We start from the raw sequence: 15,979 nt of genomic DNA on the forward strand, positions 1-15,979 counted from the left end.
GACTTTGATTGATGTTTAGGGCTTAATATATCCACCAAGTCTGCAAGTAAGAAAAATACAAACTGCTTTTGCAAACACTGACTTACCTGCACACCTTTGCTGCTGCAGTGAGACCTCTTTCATGGCCACAAGGCTATTCTGTGGCATGCCAACCAAACACATAAAGGTTTACAGCACCATAATGTTTTTGTTAGAAGTGTGATGAGGACATGGTTTATCTAAAAAGTGAGGATGTGTGAACCTTCTCATCCCAATATGGTAGCATATTAATGCTAGTCAACATTTTAGTTGAAGCAACAGCACAGAAGGGACTCAATTCCATATCTCAACGTGACTTCTCTGGGCCATAGTGTGTGTCCAGTCTGTAGCTTCAGCTAAATCCTTTTTACTGGTAATCTGATTTTAAAGACAACAAGTCTATTTCCATGATTTTCTGTACTCTAGTGTTTAAATGGTAAGTTGTTTTACAGAAACCAGTAATTCTGCTAAGAATCATTCAAGCCATAGTTCAAGGCATGTGGTACCAAGGGTGTTTTAATGGCCATAAGCACATTTTCAGTCAATTCTGAAATGTATTTCCAGACCTAGTAAGTTCAAATGTGTTGACCTTCATTTGTCATGTGCAAAAGATGGGGAGGATGGAGTCTGCCAGAAGGTACCTATTTGACAAGAGCAGAGCACTTTGTTTTTCAGCTGCCTCTGCTTCAATTCTTGTTTGCATTTCAAATAAAAAATATTTCAAACAACATTTTGAACCCTATATGGGAAATTTAGGCTTCTCTCTGCGCTGTTCTCTACTCCTTTGCATCTAAACAGAAAAATAATTAAATAACTAGCATATGATAGCAGCTGTAATCCTCCAGACTAGTGTATTCACCCTCCTAAACAAGAGCTGTACTGTGTATCACTTAATCACAGTTATAAATACCAGAGTCCAGCTAATAGGCCATGAAGATTTACAAGGCTCTGGCTGCGGCCTGTGACTTCTCTTATCTGGTTTATTTTCTCTTGCCATCCTCCAGCTGCCACTAATGTGGTCCTCCCTGTCCAGCTGGTACTGTGGGGCGGATGCATAGCCTTTTCCAAGGCAACTGTTAATCTTTCTCTGTAAATTGCTCATCTGGGAATACATATGTGTGAGAGAGCTGAAAGGGATTCTCTGTGCAGTACTCTGTGGTTTGACTGTGTGCTCCAGCACTGTGGTCTGATAGTGTTTTACAAAGCCCATGCAGCCCTGGTTCCAGAAGGTTTGAAATTAAGTTAAATTAGTAGGGGTGCCTGGGTGAGTGACACTAGGGACTCTACATTGCAATCCCTGTCATGGAGCACATGCTCAAGTCTTGCTCATGACAAGATAAGGAGGGATTTATCCGGTTGGTTCAAGAGCTTTTTGTGTAGTAAGATGCTACATAATCATAGAATCGTTTAGGTTAGAAAAGACCCTTAAGATCATTGAGTCCAGCTGTTAACCTGGCATTGCCAAGTCCACCACTGAACCATGTCCCTAACACCACATCTTTCAAATCCCTGTAGGGAATGGTGACTTACAACTTCCTATATGGGTAAAGGTATCCTCAGTAAGCAGTGGCTTTCGCTGTAGTGTCTGCAATGACCACTTTGGTCTTCTTTGCTGTTTTATAAGTGTTCTCCTCAGAGTCTCAGGCATGTCTGGGGAAAACCAGTTCTCAGTAGGCAGTAGGGAACAAGCTCCTTTTGGGGAGAGGAAGGCAGTGATGTTAGCTGTATGGATGTGAGTAGGCCTCACAACTGGGGCATAGACCTTTGTCTGCTGTAGCAAGACAAACCTCTTTTAGGGAATGGCACTTCAAGGTCCAACCAGGTGTTCCAGCAGAGACTCACGAGCAATGCTCTAAGCCTATGGCTCTCAGAGTTGACTAGCCTGGATCGGTGCTGTTGCTCCAAGAGCAACTGGCCTCTCTGCTGGCTAGCTCGGGACTGAGCTCTGCCTGTGTCTCAGGACTCACCTTTTATTGGCCCCCTGGTCTTGCTCATGCACAGTGGGGGCCCACCCTAATTAGGCACAGGTGGGCTTGACACAAGCTCATGCTCACTCCCTGGCAATTAGTGGCACCTGGTTGCCTCGTTACACTACAGTCCACTATACTTGCTTATTTAATGTAGTATTGTGAGAGGTAGGACTGCTTACACATCATGCATACATGCATATTTATATGCACATCTACATGCACACCCACCTGCTATGCATATGTTGTGTTTCTGTGATACCACTTATGGCACTAGATGGCTGGAGCAGCTTAAAACGTAAAACAACCTAAAAAATACACAATGCAGTTAAAATAAAGTATTTGCTGTAACAGGGTTAGCACTGAGATATTTCTTTGATGTTATAATGAGAGCTCTGTATCATGTTGTTTTGAAGAGGAAATGCAGTGCTGGGTATTTTGTGGGAAAAGGCCCAGATCAGTGTGGGACTTGGTCTTTCTTGATCCACAGGTGGCACAATGTTGAATGGTGAGGGAGGAGCTCCAGGAACACAGGATTTCCTGAAAAATAAAGGTCAGTAAAAAGTTTACGATGTTTTAAAGAAATGCACTTACCAATTACTGTTAAATATGTAAGTATTTTTAAAATATTATATATAAATCTGCTTGTAGCGGTCACTACTCAATTGAACTTTCACATCACTATCACATAAGGAAACTATCTTGACTAGGACATGATACTAAAATTATCTGTAAAAATACCTATCTCAAATATATTCACTGAAGACAGATCAAATCTGGCTGTGTATTCTGATTCAATATGTGCTTGTATAAATGTATACAGGGATAACTATTTCAATAAGATGTGGCTTTTGAGAAAATTCTAGAGTGACTATGTAGTTTGAAACTTTTTAATGTTCGCCAGTGTTCACAACACACACCTACACAATCTACACAAACATGCATATACAAAGATACCCATTTTCCATAGGTCTGTATCACTTTATGTGGCCAACCTATTTACAGACACAAAGGAACTTCCATAGGCACTTTATATGTACTTATGGATCACCACTTACCTCATCCCCAGTCAGCACTGTCTGTTCTCTTAACCTACAGTCTTCTTAGTACACAGTGTGCCTGCTGTGCTCTCAGTGATAGAACACATTTATTATGGTACATGAATGTGAGCAAAATATTATTGGAGTAATGTTAGGCTGTCATAAAGTAATTGAACTGTAGTCCAGTGTGCTCAACTATTTGTGATGGAACTGTTGCTTAAAATATTGTAATAACAATGGGCTTAAAGATTGTGAGGTATTTGCATACCTTTGTGTATTTAATTAATTGTTTCTGTCAAATAAGAAGCTCTTCCAAGTAGGAATTTATATTAAGTCATCCTGATGTAGTATTGCTGTATTTATAGTGAACTGGAAATAACTCTTAAAACGTTCTGCGACTTCTTATTTAGGTAGCTATCCACTGCTGTAACTCACTGTACTATTTAGAAGTTCTTGAAATCAAGAACAAAAGTATTTTTGGAGGGCTTGTATCCTCTAACAGAGTCTTTGTGCATCTCTCCTTGTACAGAACTGACAACTGTTCAACAAGCCATGTCTGATGTGAATCACAGTTATGAAGATTTGGGAGTTTTATTGAAGGAAAAGATTTCAGAATTAGAAAGTATGCTTTCAAAAATGCAGAATATTCAGGAGGAATCAACCTCAGTGATGCAGTGGTTGCAAAAAATGGAAAAAACTGCATCTGATTGGGAAGCTGCTCCGACTGATAGTGAAGGTGTTAAAGCCCAAGTTGAGCAACATAAGGTATATTGTATCTTCAAAAAATAGTCTTTCTTGCAGTTATTGGGCGAATGCTATTTGAAAAACTAGTATCTCAGCCTAGCTTAATGTTGCAGGGAGTATTTACATGATCTTAGTAAGCATGCCATTCAAGCTTAGACCAAATCTGGCAGACTGTGTCAGTGGAGTAAAAGGAGCACTGTGTCAGGGAGGAGTTATGCAGGTAAGAAAATAATAATTACAGTGGCCAGTTTAAATATGTGAGGCTATATTGATTATGCAAGAAACTTTTTTGATCTCTTCAGTGGTTTGGTAATACATACTGGGTTGCTTATAAGATCTGAAGGGCTAAATCCATCCCAAAAGCTGTTTCTGCAGCTGCTGGTTCACTGACACTCCACAGACCTCCTGGTCTTTGCAGCTGCAGCAGCTTATGCCTATTCCAAAGCAGTGTTTCTCTTCAGCAGCCATGTCATGCTTGTTAAGTTATATAGCTGCACAACAGTCTCCTCCCCTCTTTTAAACTGGTATGAGAAAAGCACTGAATCAGCAGTAAGCTGCTGTCCTGTTTCTGTATTGAAGACATATGCTTTTTTAGCCATGAAGGACAATATTTACACATGTAAAGGTTAATCTGTAAAGGGAAATGTTATGGATAAGGGAAAATTCTTTCCTTGTCTGTGCTTGTGGATAAACAAAACCAGAATTTGATTCAGCTGAGGCACTTTTATGTTTGGTGGGTCATCCTCAAAAATTAACCTGGAGAGCTACTAACTTTCCTCAGACTTGAATAACATTCATTTCCAAAACTCAGACTAAATGTGGAAGAAAACTATCTCCTTATTTTTTTAACACAGATTGTGCAAAGCTAACATGACTATCCTTCCTCCAGGGTAGTGACAGAAGAGTATTCATAGGCAGAAAACTGAGTGAGTGCTCAGGCAAGAGTCATCCTCCTGATGCAATTGTACCTTTTACTAAAAATTCTAAATGAAGCGTAGGTTTGTTCTGTATTTATTTTAATGGGTTTTGGATAGTTAAAATGTGGCTCCATGGGGCAAGCTTTGTTACTTAAGAACATTCATAGAAGGGCCCTTTGCCAGGCAGAAGGACTGTTCACTTCTGTCTGTAAGAACAGTATTCATTAGGAATTGTTGGGGCATCTTGGCCTCCTGCTGGGTCTGCACTTAAAGCTTTGCTGCTCTTTAGACGATAATTCTAGATGATCTACAGAAAGCCATCTGATAGCAGCACAAGCAGCAGTGATAGCAGGACTTCCACTGAAGTAGAGGCTACACTGCTCTCCTTTCTGTTGCTGCCAGCTGGGTTATTTCTGCTATGAACTGTATTGTGCATTAGTCAGTTTGCTTTCTGTACAAGAATGATTTCCAAGTGTGTGGGACTGTGATGGGACCTTGTGGATCTCATTTACCCAAGTTCTACAGTCACTTTTTCTTATTAAACAATAATGATTATTAATACAGTTTAAATCTGTCAGGTTTATGTCTTCCAAAAAATTAAGCAGCAACGTATACCATTATATAGTGTTTTGAGACTCATAGTAGAAGAGGAGAATATAAGCACTAGATATTTATTGTTTATCTTCATTCTTGGCATCTCAGTATAATGGCCTTCCAACTTTACACTTTAGCATTCTTCTTTAGTCTCTTATTTATTTATCACTTGAATTTTCAGCTTTTTGAAACAGAATTAAAGCAAAGTGCGAATAAAGTGCAGGAACTAAAGGACAAAGTGACTGAACTATTGGAGAAGAACCCCAGCTCTCCTGAAGCACCTAAGTGGAGACAAACGTTGGATAAAATAGGTAATTACATAAAGCTGTATTACAGCTCAGACTGATTTGGAAGTTGTTTTATTGTGAGCTTTTTAATGTATTAGTAACCCCTAGTATTTTTAATATCTTGTTCCTTCCTACCCCTTAAATTCTGTGAAAACTCCCTTTACAGAAATATAGATCTGGAGTAATTCCACTGACACCCAAGAGCTCTGAATTTGTATCAGTGGAACTGAGAGAGGCTACATCTTGACTCCCTGTTTGAGAGGGCTTTATCTTTTTCAAATAATGTGTGACTAAAACTTAACAGGTCACTTATAGCTCCAGATGCTCATGTAGTTCTTACAAAAGATAACAAATAGAGCTAATTCTAATTTCATGGAAAGAACAGTTTTAAGCAGTTAGTAATGCTTTTCTGCATGCTTTTTTCCCCATGCATTAGTGGCTCTTGTAATTTTTTGGGTTTGATGGCTTTTTGCTGTTTTCTAAAACTAATTGTGTAATTTTTGCTGAAAATTACTGGAAATTACTATGTATCATAGATCAGTCTTGTTTCATACTGACAGGAATTCCTTTAGCTACCCCAATAATTATTTTAAAGCTGAGATGTTTTTCCAATCTGTCTCATTTTTTAAGTGAAACTTTGAAAAGTTTAAGTAGCCGGTAGGGTCCCCAAGAGAACTTCAGTGCTGAAAGGGAACTCATATGGAGTAAGCAGAGCTCAAAGACAGTGAATTTGCAAAAGAAACTGAGAAAGCATGGATGAAACTCAGGGACAAGGTATTGCTGACTTAGCAAGCACTGGCAGTATCACAGAGGGAAGGGGGAAGATAATAGGACTCAGTGGCTGCTCTGGAAGCCACCTGCTGCAGTCAGTTTGACCACTTATATTGGCCTAGGTCTGAACTTAAGCTCACACAGCACTTTTGAAATAACCTGTGTACTGAGATATTCTCATAGTCTGTCATTAGGTGCCTAGTTTTAGATATTGAAATGAGGCAGTTAATCTCCACAGGCTCCTAATACTGACATTAGTTCCTTCAGAGGCCTGTTCTTGGTAAAAACCTAAATTAGGGCTTCTTCTCACCCTTGGAAGGGTATCTATTTCTTTTTACTGAATAAGCAGAAAGATTTGTCTCTCTGAATGAGGCACCTACATTAAAACTGATCACAGCCCTTTGGCTTTTATGTCACGTGAGATCAAAACCTAAATTTGGTGGCATTTCACTCAGTGATATTCTAATCCAATTTCATTGCAATTCCACAAATGGCTGTGCTAAACTGCAGAGCTTCATCCAAGTGTATTTGGATCTGGCTGTTAAAAAATGCATTTGCCGAGTCACAGCAATAAGACATCTGGAGTTAATCAGCAAGGAGCCTTATTAGAGACCTCTGTGTATGTTTCATATATAGTCAGCTGCCTGACAACCCATCTGCTAGAACATGTAATGCAGTATCTTAACATTATCACTGTTAGATTCCAAATGGAAGGAGCTCAATGAAGTTACATCTGAGAGACAACAAAAACTGGAGGAGTCTTCAAATTACCTGACCCAGTTCCAGACAGCAGAGGCCCAGTTAAAGCACTGGCTGACAGAAAAGGAACTGATGGTCAGTGTGCTGGGACCACTGTCAATTGATCCTAATATGCTGAACACACAAAAGCAACAGGTTCAGGTGAGTCATGCCAACACACATTATTGATTAAGGTTCTGCATTTTTGCTGTTAGCAAAGTACTATTTTGCAATTAGAGTAGAGCAAAGTTAGTATGAGTTATTACATTTGTTTATCAGCAAAGACCAGCTTAAATCATACTTGACTACAGTATAAGGAAAAATTGCCACGAGTGAAGAAAGATCAGAGCAGGTAAAGGAAAACAATGTTGAGGAGGTACTGATCCTCTGCTACATTCTGTGTTTTGACCATACTTGCTGTGGTTTCTCATTGAATGAAAATGTTCCTTTGAAATTTTATGAATTTCAGTGTGTATATGGCATTTTATGGTCAGTCTTTTATATACAGTCTTTTATATACAGCTAGCTTTTTGAGATTGTATTCAGTTGACTGTGCCAGTAGCTAGTAAAAAAAAAACGAGGGGAAGTGAAATGCAGTACTGTGAATAGACATGGGGCCAAGAGTGTGAAATTAGAAAAACTACAATGAAAAAGTGGTGTAGCTCATTTAAAGAAATACAGCAAGCTGCAGACAAAAGAAACAAAAGTTAAATCAGACTAAATTGCAGAAAATAGAAATTTTAATTTCAAACATGTCTGCTGCTGCCAGTTATTTTAACTTGTAATGAGAAATAACATTTTATTTTGCAAAAATATTATTGAAGCAGACATATCAATATTGATTAAGTAAGTGTACTAAAATGACTTAATATTTCTTTGTAAGTGCTTCATAAATCTAGACAGCTGGCATAAGACTATAATTTATCACTTAATGGTCCTTAAAAGTTAAACCTAATTGACTTAAAAAGAAGGGTTTGGAATGTTCTGTAGTGCAAAATCATGATATTTGTCCCTTCTTCTGCAAGGACTGAAGAAGGGATAGAAAAAAAATGCTGGGAAACAGTGATATAAAATTTAAAGTTCTTAAAGTACACATTCAGTCATTTTGTGAATTATCAAAATATTCTCTGTGCTATAATAATATGTTGCAATATTATGTCATAATACACCTTTTTTAAGTTCTAAACACAAATATCAAGACTGTCTAGGAAAGAAGACAGCATTACTGCACAGTGATTATTTTACTTCATACAGTTACTCAGTAACTGTAGTATTAACAATTCATTGTTTACTTCTATCTGCTGATTGAATTTCTAATAGATGATGTGAAAATTAAGTTAATTTTTTGTGGTTCTTTGATGTGAACACTTGGAAACAGCAATGTTTATGTGTAGAAGATGCAGTTATTTCACTGGTTTTCAAACTCAGAGATTGATTATTCCATAAGAGAATGGAATTTGCTACAACAAATTTTACATGAGTTTTTTTTTCAGAAGCACTTGGCTACTATTTTTCATGAGGTGAATGCTTTTAAAAATATTATTTATTCCCAGATTCTGCTCAAAGAGTTTGACACCAGAAAGCCACAATATGAGCAGCTAACTATGGCTGGTGAAGGGATTCTGAAGAGACCTGGTGAACATCCACCCTCCCATGAGACTGTAAAAAAGCAACTGGCAGCTGTGGCACAAAAATGGGACAGTCTAACTGGCCAGCTGAGGAATAGATGTGACCGAATTGATCAAGCCATTGTGAAAAGCACAGAGTATCAAAGTCTTCTCAGAAGCCTGTCTGATAAGCTAAGTGCCTTGGATAGCAAATTAAGCAGCAGCCTGGCTGTGAGTACACAACCTGATGCTGTGAAACAACAACTGGAAATTGCTAGAGAAATGAAGGAGGAAATAGAACAGGAAAGGAAGAATATAAATGCAGCTCAAGCTCTTTGTGAAGAGCTGTCAACACTGGTTGGAGAAGAGTATTTGAAAGCAGAACTTACAAGACAGTTGGATGGCATCTTAAAATCATTTAAGGATATTGAGCAAAAATCAGGTTAGTATTTATTTAAATAAAAATAGTAACCCCCATGTAAAGTAAACCATATTGATCTCATTTTGCTTTATAGAGATAAGTGAACTCCAGTCCAACACCCAAGCATTTGTACATAAGAATTTAATAGAGCCCAAATGCCTTGTAAAGGTAAAATCAAAATGTGGGATCTCTAGTGAACAGTTTAGGAGAGAATTTGAAGCCAAATAGCAGGGCTCCTTTTCCCATCTCTTCCTTCAGGTGCATCTTCACTGAAGTAGAATACCAAAAGGGGGTGCTGGTCATTGAGCTACCTAACTGCATAGGTACAGAGTGTAAGCCAAAGCTGTAATTTTTAGGCAAGCATTGGTTAATGGCTTGGTGAAACACAGTGGTCATTGTATAATACTGCTTGTGACAGAAGAGGGCTGGTAGTCTGCAGCCTTCTCTTACTCTCTGAACAACAGGACTGAGCAAGTAATATACTGCAAGCAATATCATACTTTTTTCTGCCTAACATCCTCAGGTTTAGCTTTTTAATTTCCTCTGGTCCCAAGAAACTCCCTAAGAGCACATATTGCCTGCAGGCCATGAGTTAGACACTCTTACGCTAGATGACTTAATATTCCTGTCCTTATGCTTCATAATACCATGAAACATGACTGTGTATTTTTTACTCCCTTAGTGTGCCTGAATGGGATTCCTGTGAATGTATATCTGCTAAACTCACTTTATTTGATTCACGTCCAGATGCCTTCACTGTTCTGCTGTGGTACAGGCACGAGTCTGTCCTTTGCAAGAAGCTTGGTAGACTTGGTTGTCTTCCAGTTGAACAACACATATTAAGGACCAACTTTTCTTGCATTAATGATAATTCATAATATAACAAGTACTAAAGATCTAGTAGGATGTGTCCTTACCCATGCAAGAGAGGGTGACACTAGATGATCTTTAAGGTCCCTTCCAATTCAAACCATACTATGATTCTATGATAGGATTCTTTCTTCCCTGAATACTAGCAGGTCCTGATAATAAACCTCTGTGCTGTCTTCTCTTATGCAGATAACCACGTTCAGCAGCTTCAGTCAGCATATGCTGCTTCTCATCAGTTCCAGCAAATGTCTAAGGACTTTCAGGCTTGGCTAGGCAAAAAGAAAGAAGAGCTGAACCAGGCTCGTCCTGTATCTGCCAGACTTGATGCCTTGCAGTTACTAATTGAAGAACAGAAAGGTTTTGAGAAGACCATGACTGATCAGATTAGTTCATATGAAAGAATTGTTGCAGAAGGAGAAAGTATCTTACAGAAGACTCAAGGAGCTGACAAAGCAGCGTTAAAATCACAAATTGCTACACTCAGAAGTAACTGGGATGAAATTAATAAGCAGGTAAAAGAAAGGCAAGATAAATTAACAGATTGTTTGGAGAAAGCCCTCAAATACAAGCAGCATGTAGAAAATCTGCAGCCGTGGATAGAGCAATGCCAAAGTAACCTTTGTGAATTAAAAGTTGGGATAAACCCTGCTGAAATAGAGAATTCTATTGTTCAGGTGAGGGCCTGGCAGAAGGACCTGGATAAACACCATGGGATGGTGGAGCTTTTAAATAATACTGCTGAAAGTTTGCTCAGTGCAAGTCAAACAGATAAAGAAATTATTCAAGAAGAAACTGAGGTGCTGAATCAGAAAGTGAATGTGGTCACAGAACAATTACATAAGAAGAGAGAATGTTTGGAAAATATGGCACAAAAGTTGAAAGAGTTTCAGGAATCATCCAGGGAAACTGAAAAACAGCTTAAAAGTGCTAAAGAGCATCTGGAAGCTCACGACTCACTTGGACCTCAATCATTCAGTAACAAACATCTGACAATGATGCAGGCCCAACAGAAGGCCTTGCAGGCTTTAAAGCCTCGTGTTGATTTAGCAAAAAAGCTTGCCCAAGATCTGGTGATAGAAGCTTCTGATTCAGCAGGTGTTTCTGACCTTTTGCTCCAAGCTGAATCTTTGGAGCAAGAATACAATGCAGTGAACCAGCAGGTTGAAGATAGGTGCTCTTTCTTGGAGACAAAACTTCAGGGAATCGGCCATTTCCAAAACAGCATCCGAGAGATGTTCTCTCAGTTTGCAGAGTTTGATGATGAACTTGATAGCATGGCTCCAGTGGGAAGAGATCTTGTGGTGCTGCAGTCACAGAAAGAGGACATAAAACATTTCCTGAAAAAGCTGGAGGATCTTATAATGAATAATGAAAATGCTAATAAAACCTGTAAAATTATGCTAGCCACAGAAGCAGAAGCTTCTCCTGATCTTGTTGGTATAAAAAGAGACTTGGAAGCTTTAAATAAACAGTGCAAGAAGCTACTAGACAGAGCAAAAACCAGGGAAGATCAAGTAGAGGCTACTATTAGCCGTGTTGAGGAGTTTTACAGTAACCTGAAAGAATTTTCCAGTCTGCTTGTGAGAGCTGAAGAACATGAAGAGTCACAAGGTCCTGTTGGAATGGAAACAGAGACTATTAATCAGCAGCTGAATACATTCAAGGTAGGAAGATTTCTTTCTTATTCCTATGAAGTATTTTACCACAATGCAGTTTTATTGAATACAATTGTGAAAACAGTTGCAAACCATGGAGGAGTCTTGTTTCACAGCAGTCAGTTCTACCTGTATGCATTTTATCTGTTTTAAATGAGATATCTTTAGCTAATCCTTTGCTAAGGACTGGCCCTGGTAATTTTACTACTCGTCTGACAGTTCCTGCACCTCAGTTCCCTCTTCACATGTTATTTCCTTATGCAGTCCATCTACTGCCTATTGTCTCTTCTCATGTCTGTGTGTTACACAAAGTTTCTTCTTTAATGTGATAGGCGTTTTAAACTCCAGTGTTCATATACCAGCTGTGACTCACTTTGGTCACCTGGGTAGTTTAGTTTTTTTCACATGGGTATAGGCATTTGCATGTGTAGGTTTAAAACCTTAAGTTTTGCCGTTTCCTGTTACGATGCACTTGGCCAAATTTACCTCACTGAATCCCACCCTTACCTTGAAACATTCTAATAAGAAAAAAATCAGGTAAAATCCCCTTTTATACTGGGAGTTTACTGTAGCATCCTTAGCCATAAAGCACTCTATAGCTTCTTTGCATAGCTTTTTTAATATGCCAGTTAGCAGTCCTTGCATGGCTCAAAAAAATGCATTGCAGCAATAGTGGGTGTAAATTGTGCTTTGGTGCTGAAATGAACTACAGATACTTGCTTGTTTTAGGTTACAATAAATGAATTTCCAGTGCTTGCTGGAAAGATTTATTAGTCCTACAAATGTAAGCAGTGTTTGAAAAAGATCATAAATCTCTTAATGGCTATGTAGTAGCACTGAATATCCTGTGCTGCTTTGGTTTCCTTTCATTCTAATACTGATTTAAATGTTTGCATGACTTGTACATTAGTTCACAGTTAATCATAAAAACAAACCTTCATAACAGGATTTGATAAACTATGCTTGTTAAAAAGATGACCTTGGGAAAAAGTCGTTACATGCCTGGCCCAACAGAGGGTGTGTTTTGCTTGTTTAAACTAAACAGAAAAGAAAGGAAAACTAAAATCTAAAACTTAAACTTGGGAATTTCAGATGCAAGTTAGTGTGAGTTTTGATCATCTTTCAGAATGCATAAATAGAGACAAAAATCTTGAACAAATAGTTACATTATGAGGAGATTCCATTAGACTGGGTGGATTAAAATGGTATGCCAGTCTGTCCTAAAAAGTCTGTCTCCATTTAAAAGAGAAACAAATGGCTTTTCTTTGTATATGGTTAGTAAAACACTTTGGAAATAGGAAAATAGCAAAAGCTCCTGCTGTGATTGCTCTTGCTTACACTGACTGTACAAGATTTCAGTTGCTGTCAATTTCTGATCTCCGATTTGACCAAGTTTCTTGTGTTTTCAAACATTAGGTGCAGTTTTAGGTCTTTGTTTACTATTCTATATAAATACAACTACAAAGAACAATGCTTTTGTAGGGAAGCAGCCTGATGAGCAGACAGCAGAAGAATTCAGTTCCCTGTTCTTTGTCTCAGTATTGTGTGCTGTCAGGGATTTGGACAAGACACAGCAATTGCACAGTTCCGGAGTGAGAGCATTCTCTGGGCTGTGGAGACCTGGGAGATTGTGTCCCTCAACCAAACAGCTTGAACAGTAAAAAAGAACAAAAAACCCTGGAGAGGTGTAAAGGAGAACACTGATAGCAGCATTTTAATATCCGGAAGTCTCCTTCAGGATTGTATTTATGTTAGATATTTATAACTTAGAAGTGTGTTTTACTCAAGGCAACTATTTTTAGGCCATGCTTTTGCTTATGAGTGAAAAACAGGAGGTGACAAACGATGAAAAGGTGAAGGGGTTGTTTAACTAAGAGAAGAGCAAATGTGAAAATAAAGAAGCAGGGTGGGGAGCCTTTGAAGAAAGGAAACAGGAAGACCAGAAGGCAAACGTTTACTAGGTGGGGGTGGTAGGTGGTAAAGGGGTACTGATAGGAGGAGGATCAGGATCAACTATTATGCCCCTAAATTCAGTGTGACTGCTGCTCAGGCCCCAGCAAAATTACAAGAGGCAATGTACTTCTTTACCCTTCCAGAGAGCAATTTTTCTGAAGGCAGCAAAGTGCAGGGAAACTGGCTCCCACAAATCCTGCTCCACTCGTGTTGTATTTGCTCACATGTTTCTGCACGTACACAAACACACACAACCTGAAAATGTGGCTGTGGCCACAAAACCACAGTCTGGCTCCCTAAGTTTTTAGTTTCTGTAGTCCAGTACAATCAACTTCTATTCCTCCAGAGTAAAGCAGGAGAGTTGTTCTTTGATTTGATAGATTTATTCACATGAAATCTTACTTCTCTTCCGGGAAGAATCTCATGTAATGGGCCAGAGGTCTTTTATGTAGTTTGACCAATTTTAATGTACAAAGAGTTAGAGCCTTGTGCATTTTCTTGGCATGACATTAAAATGCATAGTTATTTAAAAAAAACAAACAAGCTTTGAGTTGTGTTTTATATATATATATATATATATAACACAATATATATACATATACACGCCTGTTTTATTCATATTCCTTCTTTATACTCTACTTATTCCAGTCAGTATAGAGTGTTACCTTGGAAGTACTTATAGTCAGTGTTAAACTGTATTTAAAATGTAGATATAAAATTTGCTTTCTGTAAATGGAAATCTCTAGTGGAGTTAATTTGAAAGTGGAACCATGACTACCTTCATGATGTACTCTAGAAAGAATATAATCAAATTAAGAATTTAAATGAATATAAACTCCACAAAATTAATTACTAATGAACTCACTTTCTTTAGACATCTTTTCCCCCAAAGTCTGTCCACAATGAATAGATCAGCACTAGAAGCAAATTGTCAGTAAATTAGGTCAGCTGAGGTACACAAAGTCTACTGCCTTCAAAAGCGAAACAAAAGAATTGTGCAAATGGGCTAAATGGAACACCCTGGGTTTGGGTATCCACACCCTGCTAGGACATTTGTGGTAAGAGCAGTATTTGCAGATAGGTTCTCTTTGACATAAAGAGAAAATCTAGAAGTTGAATTATTTTACATTGTGAAATGATTCAACAATTCTTTGTACTGACACTAAATAGCATTTTTCTTAGGAAAAGTGATGTGGCACTGTTGTATATATTATATTTGGTTCATTTAATTTTTTATCTTTAGAACAAAAGTAAAGTAGTCATTACAGGTTGCCTTCTAATTGAAATTTATGGGAATTTTTAGCTAGCCTGAGTATTCCTGCCAATGAACTTGAACTAAGATTTTAACTGGCTTATCTTAGGGGATGTCAGTCCTCCGATTTTCACTTTGAGGGCAGATACTGTTAAAAGAATAATCAGAGGTTTTTCTAAAAGTGTTGCATTTCCTATGCACTAATTTACAAACCCTGGCATAAGATACTAACCTTTCTTGGGATTTACTACAGTTAGAGTCTATGTTGAAAATCAAAGGTAAAATAAGCAACTGTTTCAATTTTATATATATTTTTAAAGTATTGCATCTGTAAGTGACTGATGCTTCATATGGAAGTCTTTCAGTAGATTCAGTGAAAAATGGTAAAATATTTTTTAAATGTTAATAAAAACCTTTTGCTGTTGAACAAATACAGACCAATTTCAGTTACATACTTCCCCTATAAAATGGTGCAGCACTCCTGGGAATTAAGAAAGGATCTGTTTGGGGGTGTTTGGGGTGAGAATAACCATAGATGACAGGACTTCAAAAGATGCTTCTCTCAACCCTAATAGTATAAATTCTCAACCAAGAGTATCCAGAGGTATCTTTTGGGTGTGTTCTTAATGTGTCACGGCTGCTCACCAGAAACGAGGAAGAGAAAATTGTCTCACATGACTTTAGTATTTTGATATATACCTGGCTGTGTATCAAGTAGACCAATAAACAAGATGAGTGGTGTATTTGTATTTCTTGCATGCAGTGTATCCTGCTCTCTGCTTAACATAGGGAACTCCAGTTGATTGCACTTAATGTCCAATGTTAAGTTTCAGGCTAAGTGCCATATGCTGTCCTTAAACTGAGGTCTGAATTGTCACCGTAACCACTGGCTGCTGTCAGACAAGCAGTGCAGGTCCCTGCATATTAGGGGTATGGTTTCTACTGATGCAGGGCACCGTGGTCATGACAGCTCCTCCTGTGCTGTTGGCTGTGAGTCTCGGAACCCTTTGCCTGCATGATCAACGTGCAAAGTGTGCATGCAAAGCACCGAACAGTTTTTACAAGATGTAAATGTACAAAACCTGAAGCTTCATCCTGTTGAGCTGCTCTTGTGCCACACTTAAGTCCTGTAGAAAACTGTTTTT

At 38.3% G+C, this 15,979-nt stretch overlaps 1 protein-coding gene across 4 annotated transcripts in view; it reads left to right on the forward strand.

Moving 5' to 3' along the window:
* Positions 1-15,979, forward strand: part of DST (dystonin) — a 289,353-nt gene that overhangs the window by 201,822 nt on the left and 71,552 nt on the right. For all 4 annotated transcript variants that reach the window (XM_030446905.1, XM_008495643.2, XM_030446906.1 and 1 more), the window contains 6 exons: positions 2,476-2,538; positions 3,555-3,790; positions 5,462-5,591; positions 7,039-7,238; positions 8,630-9,125; positions 10,164-11,638. In XM_030446905.1, the coding sequence (XP_030302765.1) occupies positions 2,476-2,538; positions 3,555-3,790; positions 5,462-5,591; positions 7,039-7,238; positions 8,630-9,125; positions 10,164-11,638 (2,600 nt within the window). The remainder of the gene's footprint in view (positions 1-2,475; positions 2,539-3,554; positions 3,791-5,461; positions 5,592-7,038; positions 7,239-8,629; positions 9,126-10,163; positions 11,639-15,979) is intronic.

The sequence above is a fragment of the Calypte anna genome, chromosome 3, assembly GCF_003957555.1.
Source record: "Calypte anna isolate BGI_N300 chromosome 3, bCalAnn1_v1.p, whole genome shotgun sequence".
Lineage (NCBI taxonomy): Eukaryota > Metazoa > Chordata > Aves > Apodiformes > Trochilidae > Calypte > Calypte anna.